This window comes from Dendrobium catenatum, unplaced genomic scaffold (genome assembly GCF_001605985.2).
Source record: "Dendrobium catenatum unplaced genomic scaffold, ASM160598v2 fragScaff_scaffold_1470, whole genome shotgun sequence".
Taxonomy (NCBI): domain Eukaryota; kingdom Viridiplantae; phylum Streptophyta; class Magnoliopsida; order Asparagales; family Orchidaceae; genus Dendrobium; species Dendrobium catenatum.
Window position 1 is genome coordinate 1,472,421 of NW_021319932.1, and position 19,071 is coordinate 1,491,491.

A 19,071-nucleotide genomic window follows, 5' to 3' on the forward strand; every position below is an offset into this window, starting at 1 on the left:
GGCGGTTCAGTTTGGGCAGCCCACTAGTGGGTTTGGTTTGGTCTTTTGCTTGCTATAAGTAGGGATTAAGGGGGATTTCTAGGGTTATGCAAGATTTGAGTTTTCTCTTAGCCTCCTTAGTTTATTTCTCTTGTTTTTCTAGGGTTTGTAGTGGGAGACCTTGTCCTTCTCGAAGTGGACAAATTGTATTTTGTTTTCCATTGGATTTTGAATGCAAAGGTTTTGGTTCTTCATCTCATCCCTCTTGTGTTGATTTTTTCCTTGATTTGAAGGAGAAATCTTTTCTTTGAAGGAGCATTAGGGCAAACCCAAACTTGGGAACCCTAGGGCGTATCATATCTCTCCTTGAATCATGATATTACACGATCTTGCTTATCCTTTTTTACCACTTAGGCGATCACATTGACTGCAAGCAATTTTGGTGACAAGAAACCCAATTTAAGGAGCTGAAGAACTTCTTTGTTGGATGATGAACTTTTAACTCCCAAGAATTACAGGTATAGCAAGAATGTACCATGCCAAGGGTTTAAAGAATTGAATGAAGCACTTAAATTGCCGAGAATTGCAGGAATGCACTGGTGGTTCAGAGAAAGTTTAGAAGTCCCTGTCCTCCGTGTTCCAAGCTTTATAAAAAGAATCTTATGAGATATATTCTCTCTTCATTCCATTGAAAAATACATTTGCAAATCATTTGCAGTTATTTTCTATTTTTATCAGCTTAATTCAGTCATGGGTCTTTGCTCTGGTTTTCTTGTGCGACATCATTTCAGAAAGCGGGGAATAGACTTTGTTTTGTAAACCATTGTTACTGTATTATCATATTAACCATGTAATGTGCCATTGAGCCTAGGTCTTTCCATTCAATGCATTATTGCATTACGTACAAGGGCATGTAAGATCTATGACTGCTAATACAACATTGGTGCTCTTGGTAAATATTTATTTCAATGGCATGCTTTATGATTATAATCAATAAATATACCCCGCTAATTCATATTGTGTTAGCCCCGCTATCATCCTACTTGTGCTTATCAGAGTATTATTAATCTGTTAAGCTTAATATGCGAACTCTTGCTATTGTCTATTGTGCTGATAAAGGATAGTTGGTTGTGTTGCCTCCAGGAGCGATTCTCCACTGTTCCATTCTTGGTGGTTGTATAGGTGATATGGATGCAATATTATTAAATTTGATGTAGTAATAAGTTTAGATCATGTTTTGTCAAATATATGTAATACTTCCAATTTATTTTTGTTTGAAGATAAATGGTGTCAATGTTGAGATTTATATGTTTTGATCTCATATTGGTGGATATAAATTATATTATCAACATACAAGTGATGCTAATAGTACCTTGAGATGTCAACCAATCATATAGTTATGCTGGTTATTTTTACCTAGTTAAAATGTGAAAATAATGGAAAAAATCATCTTTATTGATGAAGTCCCCATTGGCGAAGTCCCCAAATGTACCAAAGTGATTCCTTAAGAATAAAAAAAGTAGGTTGAGCCCAGAAGTCCCCATTGACGAAGCTTCAAACAGTGTCCTTATTATATATGAGACCATGGTGGCGTTGCTTAGACTATGGTATAAGGAACTCGAAAAAGGGTTCCACGCATAAATTCTAATTGAGCAAGTCTATCAAGATTTTATAATAAGGATCAGATAGTCTTAAGAAATTAAATATTCAAACCATAAAATAATCCACAACAAGGTTTTATTTTGTCATGCATGAAGATATTCTCAAAACTAAACTTCAAAAATAAGTTATGTTGAGCCTTGTTTGCAAAAGAAAAGGATCTCTTAAAAAGGAATTTTAATGTTCTGACAAATATAGCACATCAACCCTTTCATTTCTTTTAGTGTAACTAATGGGCTATACCGTCTTGATGCCACAGTTAGCTGGAAGAAGGCATGGCTAAAATTTTAAGCTAATCAATTTAGCAACTCCTAGAAGAAACAGGAAGTAACAAGTAAGCTGTCTCTAACAAGTAAGCTATTAGAGACGGATAATTATTCTGAGGTTTCAGGCAAGACTTAAGTTTCATTTGGGACAGCTTTTCACCATTATTTTTTCAACATTTTCAAAAAAAATTTATACTAAAAGGTTGCTTTAGAAAACAATAAGAAAACTATTTCAAATGAAACCTTAAGCTTCATCAAATTAGATTAACATTTAATCAGTAACTTTCACAACTCATAGACCAGCTTAAATTGCATGTTAAAAAAATCTAACTACTGAATTTAATTAATGTTGTACCGACATCACAGACCCCAAAAAGCTGGATAATAAGGATGGTGATAACGTCCCAATATATTCATAGGTAACAGAAGAAAAAAACAAAAGAGTAAACAATAAAAGAAATTGACTCACATAAACATAAAGAAAAATGCATTTTAACGTTATCAAACCACCTCATATTAAAATAATAATAATAAAAAATAAATAAATAAAAAAACCACCTCATATTTCACTTCGTCGTGTTGTAAGAACCACCATGGCCCTGATCTCCAACACAATCTGCATTAGCAGCATTACAATGCACAATTTAAAATTTTGAGCTTATTGAATGCATACAAAATATTTAGGGAGCTAGATTACTCTTTTTAAAAAATACAAGTCTTTGAACACGTTCATAAGCCAGAAATAACTCAATTAACGAATATCTATCATGAGATGCACCCCATATATGAGAGAACATAAGGAAATGCAATTAGCAATGTGCTAAACTGAAGCTATGAAAACAAAAATAAATAAAGTTCAAGAAAATATTGTAAGGAGCTCAGATATTAAGTGAAATTGGTTGCAAAGCATTCACCTTCATAAATATAATTATTTAAATACAACATATTGATGAGAACATCAATGGTCATAAAAAACACGGACAAAAAAAGGACCACCACAAACTCAAGAGAAAACTTTGCCATAAAGTTTTAAATTCGCATTTAATACCCAGAGACGAAAGTTCATTTATCCCATCATTTTTTTATATTCTTGGGGTCATGTACCATAAAACAGCAGCCTTTCGATGATCCGGTTAAAAGAGTAAATGTATTAGATTTTGCTTATGTTAAAAAAGTAGAGATGAGCGTAAACAAAAATATGCTATGAACCTATTATGGGAAACAAAGATAATTAATTGTAAGTCATTTAAAACTCCAAATGAATCAGGTCAGAAACTAGACAGATTAGATGAAGAAATAGAAGTCAGCATCAGACAATACCAATGATTAATTAGAAAATTAATCTAAGGCAAATATGATCTAATATTGCATTTGCAGTAAGTCTCATAAGTCAATTTATGAACAAACCCAAGAAATCTCACCTAATTACTAAGTTCTTAGGTAACTTAAATCAAGTCCACAAAAAAAATATAATAACAATCTACAGCTTGAAGGTTATACTAATGTAGAATTTACAGATTCACCAGTGGATAGGAGATCCACTTTAGGACACGATAACATAGAGAAGAAAGAAGCAATCTATTGTTTCAAGATTCAACGTTGAATCTGAATTCAAAGCAATTGTTGAAGATATCTCCTATAGTTTAAAATCATTCTGGGAGATTTAAAAATTATATGAGAATAGAATATGCAGATTTTTTGCGAGAATAAATCTATCATAAGCATTGTTCATGATCCTATACAACATGATCATATCAAATATGTAAAAGTGGATAGATATTTAATAAATAAAAAAGTAGAAAGCGGATTGATCTTGCACTCTATTAGTCCCAAATAGATGACAATTTTCCGACATATTCACCAAAGGATTCAAAAAACCCACATTCAAAAATATTATAAACAAACTTTGAATGATTGATCTCTGCCATCCAATTGAAGGTGAGTGTTAAAGAGCCATAACCAAGAAGGGCTGACGGGAGTGCTAGATGAGAAAAAATAAGAGGCCACTAATTCATTGCTTGTAAGGAAATACCTCTCCCACATGTTAGTATACAATAAACAAAGAGCCATCACACTACTGCTCGCTTGGCATCAATCAGCAACCCCTAAATGGATCAAATGACGAGCTAATACCTACTAGGATTAATTATTTTTTGCGTTTGCTATTGTATTTTTTTTTTTTTCTATGTAGCTTTAAGTGAAAATGCTCATTCAAAAAATTTAAAAATCTAAGTTTTCCTAGTTACTTCTTTCTACAGTGCATGAGGCTCCTGGCAATATAAGGTTTAGGGAGAAATTGATGTATGTATCTTTACCCCAATGTAGAAATAATGTTTCCATGATTTGAACTAATGACCTCCAGTTCACAATAAATACAATTTAACTATGACTCCAGGACCATCCTCTAAGAACAGCTCATATAAAAATTAATCAGATAGTAATTGTAAGCTTTAAAATTGTGATTCAAGTTCATAAGAAAAAAGGTCCTCGGAAGACTACTAAATCTATGCAGTTTCTGAGAACAAATTGAAGAGTGAAGATCCTTCATTGAACACGAAAATGCTCACCTCATAATTCCTGCAGCCATACGCAAAGTCATGAAAAGTGTTAGGCCACACCAGACTCCATTAATAGCAAAACGAGGAGAAGCATAGAGTAGAACTGCAGATGATATCACAGCAACAGCCATCTATATACAGTGAAGTATGTTACTTCTCAAAGTGGTCAAAACAGGTATACATTAAATGCATGGACAAAATGTCATAAAGAGGGCTCGTGAAGTTCAACATACCATTGAATAAGCTGAATAAGCAAAATCTGAAACACCATAGTGAAGTCCGTCAAAAATGAAAGCGAGGGCATTAATGGGTTGGCTGGCACTGACAAACTGAAACGAATTTATAAAGAAGCCAATTCCTCCACATTGAGAAAGTAAATCAGACCGAGTGTGTTAAAATTGCTTACCACAACCCCAGTTCTAACGATGTTTAATAATTCTACATCCTTGGTGAATAATTCAGCAATATTGCCAAATGACATAAAAAGAATTATAGCTAGAGCGATTCCTGTAAGAAGTCCTGTCTGAGATAGAAAAGCATATTCGTTAATCAAGATGCACAATAAATTCTTAGCTGGAGGTAAAATTATAACATTAAAAATAGTATATAACTTGCGTAGCATCAAAATATTAAGCAGTAGGCATAAATAAAGAGAAAATTACCTTTAAGACACAGTGTGTAATCTCTTTCACTCTTTTGTAATCGAACTTTGCATAAGAACTTGCAATCAATGCCTAACAATCAAACAAAAAAAATTACCGAATGAGTATATATATGCTGCATGTACATATAGATCAGCAATAAAAATCATATATATACCATCTATGTTTGGAAAACATGCAGTCCAGGCAATCAAATGTATATGTTTTTATTTTCTTAGAAAGGAAAAAAAGAAATAAAGGCCATTAAGGAAAATTTATGAAAGATTCAAACAATATGTAGTCAAAACTAAAAAAGGACAGAGGGAATAGAAAATGACTAAACTATAAAAATGCAAACCTGTGCAGAAAGAGCCAGTGCATCAGACAGAAGAGATACAGCCAACCATATCTGCAAACAAATCTGATGAGCAGCCATAGCCAAAGGCCCTAACCGAGCAGCCATTGAGGTTCCTAGAGTCATGGTTATCAAGACGGATAAAGTTCTCCCGAGCAGCAAACCACCTAAGAAAGTTTAATTTTATTAGAATTATACTATATCAAGACCACATATTCATTATTATGCTCTTCGCACACGTAGTCCAAGCATTTAACTAAGAAGGCAGTTCGTTCATACTATATAAAGTCAACAGTAACTTTAAATTTCATCTTTAATGGCATAAAGAGAGATCATACAGCAGGAGTGTTGACTCAATTTTTAAACGGAGTCCAATTCACGCTTAATTGAATCTAACCAAATCCAAATCAAGCTAAAATCTCGTCTAAACCAGCTTATTTGGTTAAGCCCTGATCAAATCCAGCCCTTATCCACTTAATCTTTCACTTTGCATATTTCCAAATCAAGAAATTCAAATTAAATGGCTGAGATTACCTTAAAACACTAAGCCTATTTCTGTCTTCCCTGTCCAATATCGGGATTTCCGTGATTTGGAGCAGCTCGAGTGGGACCTAGGACGTTCAGTCAAAACTAAGCGTGATGTAGAACGAGGGGGGAGTTAATAAAATTAAAGATCTAAAATTCCATCTCATATTTCCCTCAATTAATGGATTTGAATTTGAAATTCAAACAAGAAAGAAGGGAGGGAAGAGAGGAATTAATTATCTCCTTAATTGGGGTCTTTAATTAGGAAGAAAATCATTAGGATAGAGGGGAGAGAGGGGCCGGCCAAGTGTGAGGGAAGGATGAGGTGTCTAGGTTCAATGAATGTGAATCGAGCATTAATTAGGATTGGGAATTAAATCTGAAATTAATTTTAGATTTGGAGAGTTTGGAGGGGCGTCCTAAAATGGATTTATTAATCCGAAAAGGTTTTTGAAATTCAAATCTATTTGAATTCAATTTAAGAAGCTTTCCAAATTAACAATTAATTAATTTAGGAAAGTAATCAAGAGGCTATTTGAATTTGAAATTCAAACTTGTGGATGAGTAGGGGCCGGCAGTCTCAAGGAGGGGAGGGGTTTATGAGAGGAAAATTAATGCTTGCTTGAATTAGAATTTTAAATTATGAAGGATTGACTTAATTCCAATCTTATTTAAAATTCAAATGGGCATAAATTTAGGAACTTTCCTAAAATAGGGATTCTCATTTTAGGAAACAAATTCAAAATTTAAATTTATTGGAATATGAAATTAAATTATTCACAAAATAAGCAGGGCTCAAATTGGAGGGCTTTGAATGCAAGATTTGAATGGGTGGAACCAAGGGAAGAGGGAGGAGGTGTGGATTTCGATGGGGAAGGGGAGGGTTGTGGGGAAAGGGACCGGTGCTTAATGGAGGGGATGGGGTTGCCGGCTAGGAGGCGGTGGTGGAGTTCGGTTTATAGAGTGGGCTGAGGGAAGAGGTAAGCTTGGCCGGCGGCTATGGAGGGGGTATGGATGGCGGTCAAGGGAGAAGGAGAAAATAAGTGTAGGGAAAGAAAGATAAAATCGTGAGCCCGGACGTTTCCTGCAGCTGACGAGTGATACGTTGCCCTTCACCAAAAGACTTCAACCACAAGCCCGGACCCATTCAGTGGCTGGTGGATACTAAGATTCTCTCCCATAGGGATCTCACCAAAATTCTTCTCAAAGAACAAGAGTGCAAAACTTTTTTTATTAATAATCCATCATTGTCCAATACAAGAGCAAGGGCCTCTATATACAGACCTTAAAAGAAACTAAAAGATAACTTTGCCCCTTGGGCTTACATAAGACCACAGTTCGCAGCCCCGCGCACACGTTGACTATTGCTCCTGCTCCTGCTCCTGTAGCCTTAGGGACCATCCGAAGCCATGGCGAGCCATCGACCGGTTCGAACACAAGTCCCACAGCAGTCTAGAGATCTTCATTCATTCGGGATCGACGTTGCAACACTTACTATGAATCTTTTGCTGTTCACCGCACCTACCTCGCCCGCTACTCGGGAGCAAAGAGTCACATAGTCGAACACAACATAGTCAAGAGGTATTATTTTCTTTTAAAACTTTATTTTGCGGATTTGATTATTTTTTTCTTGGCATTTGTTAACTTTCAATATTTTACAATAAGACTAAATCTTAGAAATGAAATACCTACTGAGTGGCTTGAATATTCTAATTTCTCACAATTATTTGGTGGTTTAACTGAGGAGAATGGTATTAACAGTAATGTACAGGTTAACAATAGTGATGGTTATGGTAAAGACGATAGTGTTGATTGTTATGATGTTGATGATGATGACAAGGTTGATGATTGTTTTGCATATGAAATAAAGAACTAAACTCAAAGGAAAGCAAATCATTGGAACCATTGAAGAAAATCCTACTATAATTTTAAAGGGGGAAAGTGTGATAGTGATTTTGTGGACTCGGGTGATGATGGTAGTCTTCATGGCAGTGATGAAGAAGAAATTTATAAATGGCCAACCTTCAACCTAATGACAGATTTCAATACCAACCATTTCGAAATAAGCATGCCATTTAGTGGGAAGGAGTTCAAAACCGCTGTTGAAAATTGGTCTATTTTGACGGGGAAAACAATTAAGTTTATAAAGAATGATAAAAGATGTAAGGTTATATGTAGACCGACGCCCTAACTTCTCTTTTATCATTTATATCTCAACACATCAAGGAAGCAAGTCATGGTAGATTAAATCTTTACAAGATCATACATGTACATAGATCATAGCAAGACTTTGACATCAATAGTTATTGCAAAGAGGTCTGTGAATAGAGTCAAACTCAAACCCCATATAAGATGTAGTGTCTTTAGAAAGAAGTTATGGATGCTTGAAATTGCATGTATCAAAACCTCAAGCCAAAAAGGCACTAAAGAAGGCACATCAATTCATCTACTTGAAGGAGGAAGATCATTTTAATAAAATTTGGGACTACTGTCTGGATGTATTAGGGAGTAATCCAGAATCAACAATTTTTTGCTTACTACTAAAGACCAAGATTTATGTGGGAAAACGATTTCAACGACTTTATGTTTGCTTTGACGCATGCAAAAAAAGCTTTCTATCGGGATGTAGGCCGATTGTTGGTGTTGATGGATGTTTTCTGAAAGGGCAACAAGGAGGTCAACTCTTAACAATTGTAGGGCTTGATGTTAATAATATCATATTTCCTATTGCATGGGAAGTCGTTGAGATATAAAGTAGAAGCAGTTGGGAATGATTTCTGTTGTTGTTAGGTAAAGATCTGCAGATCTTGGAGAATCAGCAACAATATACTTTCATTTCAGATAAGCAAAAAAGTTTAGTACCTGCTTTCCAGAACATTCTACATGATGTTATCAATAGATATTGTGTAAGCCATTTGCATCAAAATTTAAAATTTGTCGGTTGCACTAGCATGGCTTTGAAGAATGCCTTATAGGTAGCAGCAAAGGCAAGCACTGTTAACCAATTCAAGTTCAGTATGAAAGAGTTGGAGCAATTAAACATTGTAGCGCATAAATGGTTAAATGATAAGGCTCCAAATGAGTGGTCCTAGTCTCATTTCAGTTTTACACCTAAATGTGACACATTGCTCAACAATATCAGCGAATGTTTTAACTCATACATTCATGATGCTAGAGAATTACCCATTATATCGATGCTGGAAAGTATTAGAGCAATGGTTATGACAAGAATGGTGGAGAACAAGAAGAAGGCATTAACTTGGAATGGAAAGCTATGTCCTAGAATAAAGGAAATTATGGGAAAAAATATGCATGAAGCAGGTTCTTGCATAGTTTACAAATCAGATGATAATGACTATGAGATAAGTACTATACATGGAGGTCAGTACAAGGTCAATTTGGACTTAAAATCTTGTTATTGTCAGAAGTGGAAGTGGAATTCCATGCGAACACGCATGTGCTGCAATCTATACGACAATGGGAGACTGCGAAGATTTTGTGCATCCCTTCTACGCAAAAGAAACTTACATGAAAATTTATGAATCAAACATAAAGTCATTGAACGGTGTTAATGAGTGGCCAATGAGTAACAGAATACCACCATTGCCACCAAAATACAATAAATCAAATAGGGGAAGACCAATGAAGATGCGAAGAAGAACAACCAATGAAGAACCATCACATTAAATCCCTAAAAAATTAAGGGAGCTAATGTTAAGCTTCACTATTGTAGATGTGGACAAAGTGGGCACAATAGCTTAACATGTGATAAGAGAATAAATACTGAACAAGGACAAGGAGAAGTTCAGGAAGTGTTCCAACCATATGTTGAGATCGTAAGTTATAACATCTAATCAATTTTAATTTCAAAATGTCAACAATTTTCATTTCAAAAATGTTATTTTAACTAGCCCTCGGAGTTTTTGGAGTGACGATGATGCATGCAAAAGGGGGGTCAAAACAATATGAGAATTTGTTTTGACCCTTGGGCTGCTGGTGCTCTCGGTTTGGGCCTTGTTTGCTTTGATTTGGAGCTAATTTTTGGGATCTACTTGGTTCTAGCTCATAAATGCTTAAGTTGTGACTTTAGCTCATTAATTCAAAAAGGTTTCTCTACTAATTTCATCTCATTATGTGTGGAAAAGTTTGGCTTTTCCCCTTCCCCATGCTGCCTTCACAGTTTCCTCCTTGCCCCCTCGGTTTCTCTTGGGTTTTTGATGTTCCCGTGGCCCTGGCTGTTTTCCCGTGCTGGCGGGTTTTCCCATGCCTTGGCCCTTTGTTCTCTGTGCTGGCTCCTCGGTTCCCTTGATGGCTGGGTTTCCCGTGGCTGCCTGCTGGGTTTCCTGTGGCTGCCTGCTTGATTTCCCGTGGCCTTTTTTCCCCTGTTTCCTAAGCGGGTTTGGGGCTGCTGTTTGGTGGCTGTTGGCCTTTCATTTCCCTAAATCTAATAGGTTTAATTAATGCTTTAAGGGGCTGTTTAGCTGCCCTCTTTTGGTCTATAAATAGTAGATGTTTTGGAATAAAAAAAGTGTGTTATAATGTGATTTTTGGAATAGAAAACCTGAGGGTTTTTGTTGGAAAAGCTTGCGAGCTTGTTCCATTTCTCTCTTCTCTTCTTCTTTGGAATGCTTGTGAGCTTCTCCTATGTTTCATCTTGTCTTCTAACCTCTTCTTCTACCCGCAAGAATCCACCCCACGTGTATCTTTCTTCTCTCAATGGATGAATGCAACTTTAGGTTTTTTGTTTGAGTCGTTTGTAAGTGTCTTTTGTTGTATGGTCGTTTTATATGATATAAAGTTGTTGTTTTTATTATTTCAAAAGTGTCTTTATGTAATTTCTTTTATCCTAGTAAGGAAATGTCTTTTCTAGCAAAAAATTAGGGTTGGCCTAATTTTTTTCTTATTTTTTATTGCATCAATTTGGTATCAGAGCAATTTCTTATCCCGGTTTGTCGAGTAAGTCTTGGTGAGTCATAGCAGTTGTTATGTGTGTCATGTGAGCCTATGTTTGTGTCTTCCTAGGTTTCTGTTATTCTAGTGTTGTGTCTTTTAAGTTTTGTGTTTTCTTTTAAGTGTTTGAAAAAAAAATGAAAAACAACAAAATCAGTGAATCAGAAGTGGGAGAAAATCAGCCAGGTGTTCCTTAATTCCAAATCCCTATGAACAGATAAGTTCCAACAGAAGGCGATTCAACAGATCTGATACAGAACGAATTATTCAAACTACAGATAAAGATGCATATGAGTATGGAAAATTATTTGAAGAAAAGGAGGCATCTGCAAGAACAATTCAAGCAAGAGCGAGATGAAATCCTGAAGAAGTGTGCGGCAAAGATTCAAGAGTTAGATGCACTTCCACCGCCTCCTCGGATCAAATCAAAAGACAACTCATCAGAAGATGAGTTTTTCAAGTAGGGGAGTATCTGATGCATGCAAAGGGGAGGTCAAAACAATATGAGAATTTGTTTTGACCCTTGGGCTGCTGGTGCTCTCGGTTTGGGCCTTGTTTGCTTTGATTTGGAGCTAATATTTGGGATCTACCTGGTTTTAGCTCATAAATGCTTAAGTTGTGACTTTAGCTCATTAATTCAAAAAGGTTTCTCTACTAATTTCAGCTCATTATGTGTGGAAAAGTTTGGCTTTTCCCCTTCCCCATGCTGCCTTCTCGGTTTCCTCCTTGCCCCCTCGGTTTCTCTTGGGCTTTTGTTGTTCCCGTGGCCCTAGCTGTTTTTCCTGTGCTGGCTGGTTTTCCTGTGCCTTGGCCCTTTATTCTTTGTGCTGGCTCCTCGGTTCCCTTGATGGTTGGGTTTCCCATGGCTGCTTGCTAGGTTTCCCGTGGCCTTTTTTTCCCTATTTCCTGAGCCGGTTTGGGGCTGCTGTTTGGTGGTTGTTGGCCTTTCATTTCCCTAAATCTAATAGGTTTAATTAATGCTTTAAGGGGCTGTTTAGCTGCCCTCTTTTGGTCTATAAATAGTAGATGTTTTGGAATAAAAAAAGTGTGTTATAATGAGATTTTTGGAATAGAAAATCTAAGGGTTTTGTTGGAAAAGCTTGCGAGCTTGTTCCATTTCTCTCTTCTCTTCTTCATGGGAATGCTTGCGAGCTTCTCCTATGTTTCGTCTTGGCTTCTAACCTCTTCTTCTACCCGCAAGAATCCACCCCACTTGTATCTTTCTTCTCTCAATGGATGAATGCAACTTTAGGTGTTTTGTTTGAGTCGTTTGTAAGTGTCTTTTGTTGTATGGTCGTTTTATATGATATAAAGTTGTTGTTTTTGTTATTTCAAAAGTGTCTTTATGTAATTTCTTTATCCTAGTAAGGAAATATCTTTTCTAGCAAAAAATTATGGTTGGCCTATTTTTTGCTTATTTTTGATTGCATCAGACGACCTCAAACTAAACCTGCTTTGGAAGTTCTCACTCAAGGATCTTCAAATGCAACACTTTTAATATGTTGATTCACTTTTTTTCGTAATTCATTTCTTCTTATGCATGTCAATCTAATTAAATATTTATATTTTTTTTAGGTTTACACCTCCAAAAGAAAAAAATCTCATTGAATGAGCATTTTGAAGCACATGAAATTTTGTTTGGGTATGGAAAAGCCATTAATGAAATATATTTTTGGTTTTGTTAAGTGATTTTTTGTATGGAGAATGGACATACTTTATGCTATTGTCTTCTTGATCCAGAGTTTTTGTATGGGGTATTGACATACTCATGTATTTTGATTGAAAATAGAAATGCTTGATCATTAAATGAAATGTATTTTTGCTTTAGCTACAATGTTTGTACTAAAACAATGCCAAAAGTTTTTTTTTTACTTTCGTGAGATTAGAGCTTATCTTGAATTTAAATTTATTAAATTTAAATTTTGTGATTAGAGCTTGTCTTGCATACATAAACATTTAAAAAATAGTGAAATTATTAAATTTAAATTTATTTAATTTTTTTATTAAAGAAAAGTTTAATAATTTTTTTTTTACAAAAAGTATAAAACCTACTTAAACTCATTGATTGAATATTTTAATTAAAAATGACCAAATTGTCCTCATAATTAATACTATCAACTTCACCATCACATGGCGGGACCAAAAAGGTCCTATTTAGTAGAGTTGAGGGACCATTTTGGTCCCTCACATAAAGTTGAGGGATCATTTTTGTCCTTTTCTCAAAAAATAATATAAGAGCTACATGTATGCTTATCTTAGCCAACAATTGACTGCAAGTATAAAAAAATAAATCCTTGATAAAGCAACTAGTAAAGAAAATTTGTTGACATTCAAATTATAGTTGTGCAATGGCGTTAACCATTAAGGCTCTGTCATCGAAAGCAAAAAATAATAATAATAACACTGAAAAAGGACACAACTCAGACTACAGTCATAGTAGAAGAAAAAATATAAAATTAGGATGAATTTTAACACTAAAAAAAGCTCACCAGATTTTACGTAACCACCAAACTGTAGCTCTTGAATCCTAGGAGGTAGTATAACAGCTCTTTTACTAAGAAACCATATGAGTAAAAAGGTAGTAATGTACCTGAAACATTTTCATAACAAAAATTAGAATTATAGCAGGTGCACTATTATCTAAATCTATATGGTAAATGTTCAAAAGCTTAGAGGCGTTCAGAAAAATTTTGGATGATCAAGTTTGGGTGAGAACAATTTGGATATCACTGATGTAAAACTTAAAGATGTAAGAAATATTGACCACAAACAAAAAGCTTGCGCTACTATACATTCTGGGCAGTCCAAGTGACTTGTTAAACTCAAAGAGCAACAGAACAGCATTAGAACAAGTGTTCTTTCAGATCAATTAAAGAAAATAAATAAGCTCAAAAATAAAAAGATCTCACTAAATCAGCACAAGAATACTAAAAATATGACATTAATTTTTTTTATTTGTTTTCTCTGAAACTACTCAAAAAAGATGAGTGGGGTAGAATGGACCTATGTAACCGCCGGGGAGGAAAAAAAATGAGAATAGGTGGATAGTCTGACTCTATGGGAAGTTGGAATCACTCTGCCGAGGATGTGTAACAAACAAAAACCTGTCTGAATTAAATGTGAACAGAAGAAAAGGTAACAATTAGGCAAACAAAAAATAAAAAATAAAAAATATGAAAAAGAGGGAGGAAGGGAGAAATGGCAGGGGGGTTGCGGAATCCAAGAATATTGTGGTACTAGAAATCACCTTCTAGGTACACTTTTCGTCAAAATGATCAATTCAAGAGGAGTTCCACATTTATAGTAATGTAATTCCAGAAAAACTTTAATTTTATGAACTTAATCATTGAAAAGATCAAAATTTTTAACACTCATACCACAGAATTAGGAACACCATTAAAATCATGAGAATCCTCCCAACCACGTAGGACCACATCATTCTCCATTCAGTTTAATTCAATATCACATGAGCTGTAAAATTGTATCAAAGATACCTTAAATCAACCTGTTTTTCCTTCTTAATCCTTTGGTATTACTTTTATTAATCTATTTTATTGGTGCATCTTTCTACCCTTCATCTTTTCTTGCTAAAATTATCAAAATCTATTTATAGAACCATATCATCAATAATTGGTATTTCTAGTATCCTTTTAAAATAATCTTTTATCAACTTATCATTCCTAGTTTCAATACATCTATCCTAACATTATCTTTTTTATCACTCTTAATTTAACTATAAGTGATCTCTTTACTATCCAACACTCAAATCCATAAATCCCAACATATCAAATTACAATTTTATAAAATATACTTTAATCACCATGATATTCTTTTATCTAATAATACCTGAAGTATTTCTTTATTCTAACCATCCATCAACTTTAAAAATTATCATCATCTATTCCCCAATTATTTTGAATAATAGATTTAGATGTGTACATATCATGCTAAGCATCATTTTCACTTCTAGTAATATTCATTGACAAGAACTAATGTTACACTCACTAGAATAGTATAATAAGTAGTTTGTCTTCAATCTATTAATCCTGAGCCCTTACATCTTCTAAACATTTTCTTCATTATTATGCCGTTCCACTTCAAAAAATCTCTCCTTGATTAGAGACATATCATTTGAGAAAAATATATTCAAAAGTATACAATAAAGCACCTAATTTTGAATATCCTTTTCTTCATAACCAATACAAAAAGATGTTATCTAAAATACTAAAACCTTTTAGCAAGCCAACATCACTTGGAAACTCTGTTCATACTTCATTCCATGGAAAATCTTAGAAGAAGTCAACCCTTTATTAAACATAAGTTTCATGATACTTTAATATGCCTTTGAAACAATTTTTTTTTCTTGGTGTTCATCAAATTAATTCTTTTGATAATCATGTTCCTTCTCAATAATATTAACAAATAATGTATCCTTTCATTGCTCACTATTTTTCCAATAAATGACTTTACTCAAAAATCACCTCTCCATATTGAATTTTACTAGCACTTAACCAAATTGATTATTATATTCCATCTCTCTCCCCATAACTTCATTATATGACTCATAGGTTTGATTCCCCTATAAATATCATAATATTAGATAAACTACTTTGTTTTTAGTACTAATATGAAAATATTTTTTAGCATTAATTTTCAATAAAAAAAAAGACTTGCTAGACAAACAACCCGTATATCACTACAACTCTCTAAATCTGAATAAGAGGTCATATATGTAACTAAACTCTACCTTTCTGCTTCTTAAAAATTAATTTCACTTCACTTTTTTAAATCAATTCAATAATATACCTCATTATTTTGTTTATTATGTTCTTCCAAGAAATTTTATCAGTAAAACTGTCATTTAATCATTTTCAAAGTAATATTTTCATGTTTCCTTCTCGACTTCCTTCGAATATATATCCCTTTCAATATATATAACATAATCAAAATTCTTAGATCTCTAAACTCCTACCTTGGCTGTTTTACATATTTCATAGTCCGTCCTTGCAATCATTATAAACCTACATAGTCAGGGAGGTTCATATGACTGCTTATGACATACATGTCTCGGATAAGGAGCCAAAGATCAAGATTCAAGTTGTTCAAGGTGCATCAGAAAGATAAAATTAAATGAGCTATGAGGCGAAATATGTTCAGCTAATTGGAATCCATTATAAGGTCAAAGTCCATTCCAATAACATTGAATCAGCTTGTTAGCATGAGTTATAACTCTTCTCACATAAAAGGGCGAATCAACACTAGTAACCAATGACACATGTAAAGAGAAGCCAACTATCATTAAGAGATCATTGTTCGTAACTTTTGAAAGGTAGAAAAATAGAAAAAACTATTTTGAATTTTATAGTTGTATGTATAAAACAAAAGACTTCCATTGGAAATAAATAACAACGAGAAAAGAACCAATATGGTCCCTTGACTCTTTATGAAGAATTAAAATGATCCTCATTCCTCAATGATCATTTTGATTCCTCAACTTTTAAAAAGGAGCCAAAATAGTCCCATAATGGGACTATTTTAGTTGCTCTTTAAGGACATGAGGGACCAAAATGGCCATTTGTGGGCTCCGAAAATTCGGCCTCGGCCTCCACTCGCTTTTCTTATTCGGCGAGGGAGTTTTAACGAACTAAGTTCCGAGGTAAATTTTGGAAGGCAGATGGGTTTGTAGATAAGACACTACCCAGAGATTTCGCCCTCATTTTGCGAGGACTTTATGATCTGAGTTCTGGTTTCCTATAGGCGCAAGCCCCTATAGTTAATTACCCCTCTCGATAACGAGAGAGAACTTTCAAACAGAAGGCGTCTACAACGCCACGCCACCGGGATCCACAATACTCGTGCTAGCGGACAGAAGGTGTGTACAAAGGCCCTCAAATGAAAAGTTGTGCGCCACTCAAATGGCTGTTACCCTGCACAACTACAAAAATTTTCAAAGGTACCCAACACAAATGCACCGTATTGTATACACATAGGTACACAAAGGGGTAAATCAATTGTAACCCTCTTGGGCCCCGGCGAGCGTGTTATTGGTTACACACGGATGCCTAGGGATTGCTGCACGGGTCCCCATAAGTGAATTTTAGTTCGAACCTTGATCCTTCTACTACGTATCAAAGAAGTCGACAGGATTCAAACCTTTTAAAACGGAATAACAACGGTTGGGCACTAGGTAATTATTTCAATACATTCATATTAGCGCCTTCAAGGCCTACAATCAAGAAAATTCGCAAATAAAGCATGTAAAGCCTTATTGAAAACCCGATCCTCCTAAGTAGATAAAAATAGGAGTAGACAGGGTTTGCAGATAATAAATAAATATGTAGTCACTAAGTTGGACCAGATATTCTATTTTGTACATTTCATTATTCGGCCTTCAAGGCTTTCAACAAAGGAAAAATTCCTATGAAAACAAAGACATAAAAGCCTTATGAAACCCGATCCTCTGTCGACAGCCAGATTAGAGTCACAAGATTCAAGCTTAAAATGAAAAATGACCCCGAGCACCCCGATGGTGGCCGTGCTGAATTGATGATCTCAACCGGAGGGTCTCAAATATTTCCAAAATGTCTTCCAAACTCCACCCACAAATCCAAATTCCACAAATCCTAAAATCCAGATATTTAAATTCAAAATCAAAACCATCAATCATTTTAAATCAAGATAACATCCACCCTCGCAACAGTGCCGGGGTGGACAAAATCAAAATTTAACTTCAGTCCAACAAAGAGCAAAAATGCCTTAGTCGAAAATACATTAGGATCCATCTCAAACAGTCTCCTGCCAGTAAGGACGTGATACGTGTCCTTAACCGACGGTTTGCCGCCAAATGGCACCTTCATGATAAACGTTTGTATGACGACCCGCGGGCCCTTGAAACCGAGTGTTTTGCCGCCAAAATGCACCACGAATTACCCGGTTATGCCAGACCAATACGCTCCTTTAATGACATAACCTTGAAGGGGCACAAAGCCTTTATGTTAGCTAAGATGGATTTTAAATTTGTCCCTTAGGCAAATATCCATCCCAAGTCTACAAGGTTACCCTTGGATGAAGCAACCCATGGCTGCAGACAAAGGATCTTATCTGTCAGGTTGGCCGGGACTTACCTCCTCTGACCTAAGAGACCAGTGACCCAGATGGCCCGGGACGACGAACCATTGGATCTTTGATCGGGCCATCATTCCATTCCTCCACCATCCGCTTTAAAGTGCAAATGCGTGGAAAGTCTATTTAAATAAATCAAACCTCCAGATTCCCAAATCCAAAAACATTCAAGTACCTAAAATCCATTTGCTGCTACTATTTGCCAGATAACACGTATTCTTTATACGTAATCTGATTGACGACTAGCCTTAAATCGAAAGTCTCTCTCGTGATCGGGGAGGGGTAATTAACTATAAAGGGGCTTGCGCCTATAGGAAACCAGAACTCACATCATAAAGTCCTTGCAAAATGAGGGCGAAAATCTCTGTGGTAGTGTCTTATCTACAAACCCATCTTCCTTCCAAAATTTACCCGCGGAACTTATTCCGTTAAAACTCCATCGCCAAATAAAAAAAAAGAAAAAAAGCAGCAAGCAGGGAGGCCGGGGCCGAATTTTCGCGAGCCCACACTGGTCGACTCGCCTGATCTCCGCAGAGAGGCGGAGATCCCGCCTGTTTCTCGAAATTGCCGGGTTCCGGTGGACCGGTTTGGACCGGTCCAGTGGACCGGTCTAACAATACTCCCCTTCCAAAAATTTGATAGGAAAATTACTTGAGTCGCAAGTAACCCTAAGTGGGTAATACTGAGTTCGCAAGCAAAAATCTAAACCCAAATCGAATATGCCAAATAGGTAGTGAAACGGCTGTTTGTAGGCACGAAAAAAAACAGCAGGAAACCTATTGTCCACAGCAGGGAAAATCAGCACATACCAGGGCGAAAAATCGTGAGAAGAATCGATGCAAGAACTTGTATTTCCACTAAGAAGATGCAACAAAAAGAAAAAGATACCAATAGATTCCTTAATTCGAGAGAGGATCGTCTTCTCCCAATCTCTTAGATGCCGCTAAGGCCCAAAGAAAAACCTAAAATCTAGAGATCTCAAATTTATGCCCAAAGTCAAGATACCCAAACCCTAG

At 35.5% G+C, this 19,071-nt stretch overlaps 1 protein-coding gene across 1 annotated transcript; it reads right to left on the reverse strand.

Annotated features, from left to right (window-relative positions):
- Window positions 1–2,388: 2,388 nt before the first annotated feature.
- Window positions 2,389–14,038, reverse strand: LOC110110462 (protein DETOXIFICATION 45, chloroplastic). The gene is made up of 8 exons (XM_028700218.1): window positions 13,937–14,038; window positions 13,423–13,523; window positions 5,462–5,625; window positions 5,125–5,196; window positions 4,869–4,985; window positions 4,696–4,791; window positions 4,472–4,593; window positions 2,389–2,520 (listed from the first exon to the last, which is right to left on the reverse strand). The coding sequence occupies exons 3-8, from the start codon at window positions 5,582–5,584 to the stop codon at window positions 2,421–2,423; spliced, it is 630 nt and encodes a 209-aa protein (XP_028556051.1). The 5' UTR covers window positions 5,585–5,625; window positions 13,423–13,523; window positions 13,937–14,038; the 3' UTR covers window positions 2,389–2,420.
- Between the last annotated feature and the right edge of the window lie 5,033 nt (window positions 14,039–19,071).

Bases quoted from the DNA above. Each gene is read 5' to 3' on its own strand.
- LOC110110462 (XM_028700218.1), bottom strand. From the start codon at position 5,584: ATGACTCTAGGAACCTCAATGGCTGCTCGGTTAGGGCCTTTGGCTATG. The intron at 4,594-4,695 runs GTATGTTGAACT...CACTGTATATAG, and splicing joins CTTATTCAGCTTATTCAATG to ATGGCTGTTGCTGTGATATC. The intron at 2,521-4,471 runs GTGAGCATTTTC...CTGCTAATGCAG, and splicing joins ATGGCTGCAGGAATTATGAG to ATTGTGTTGGAGATCAGGGC.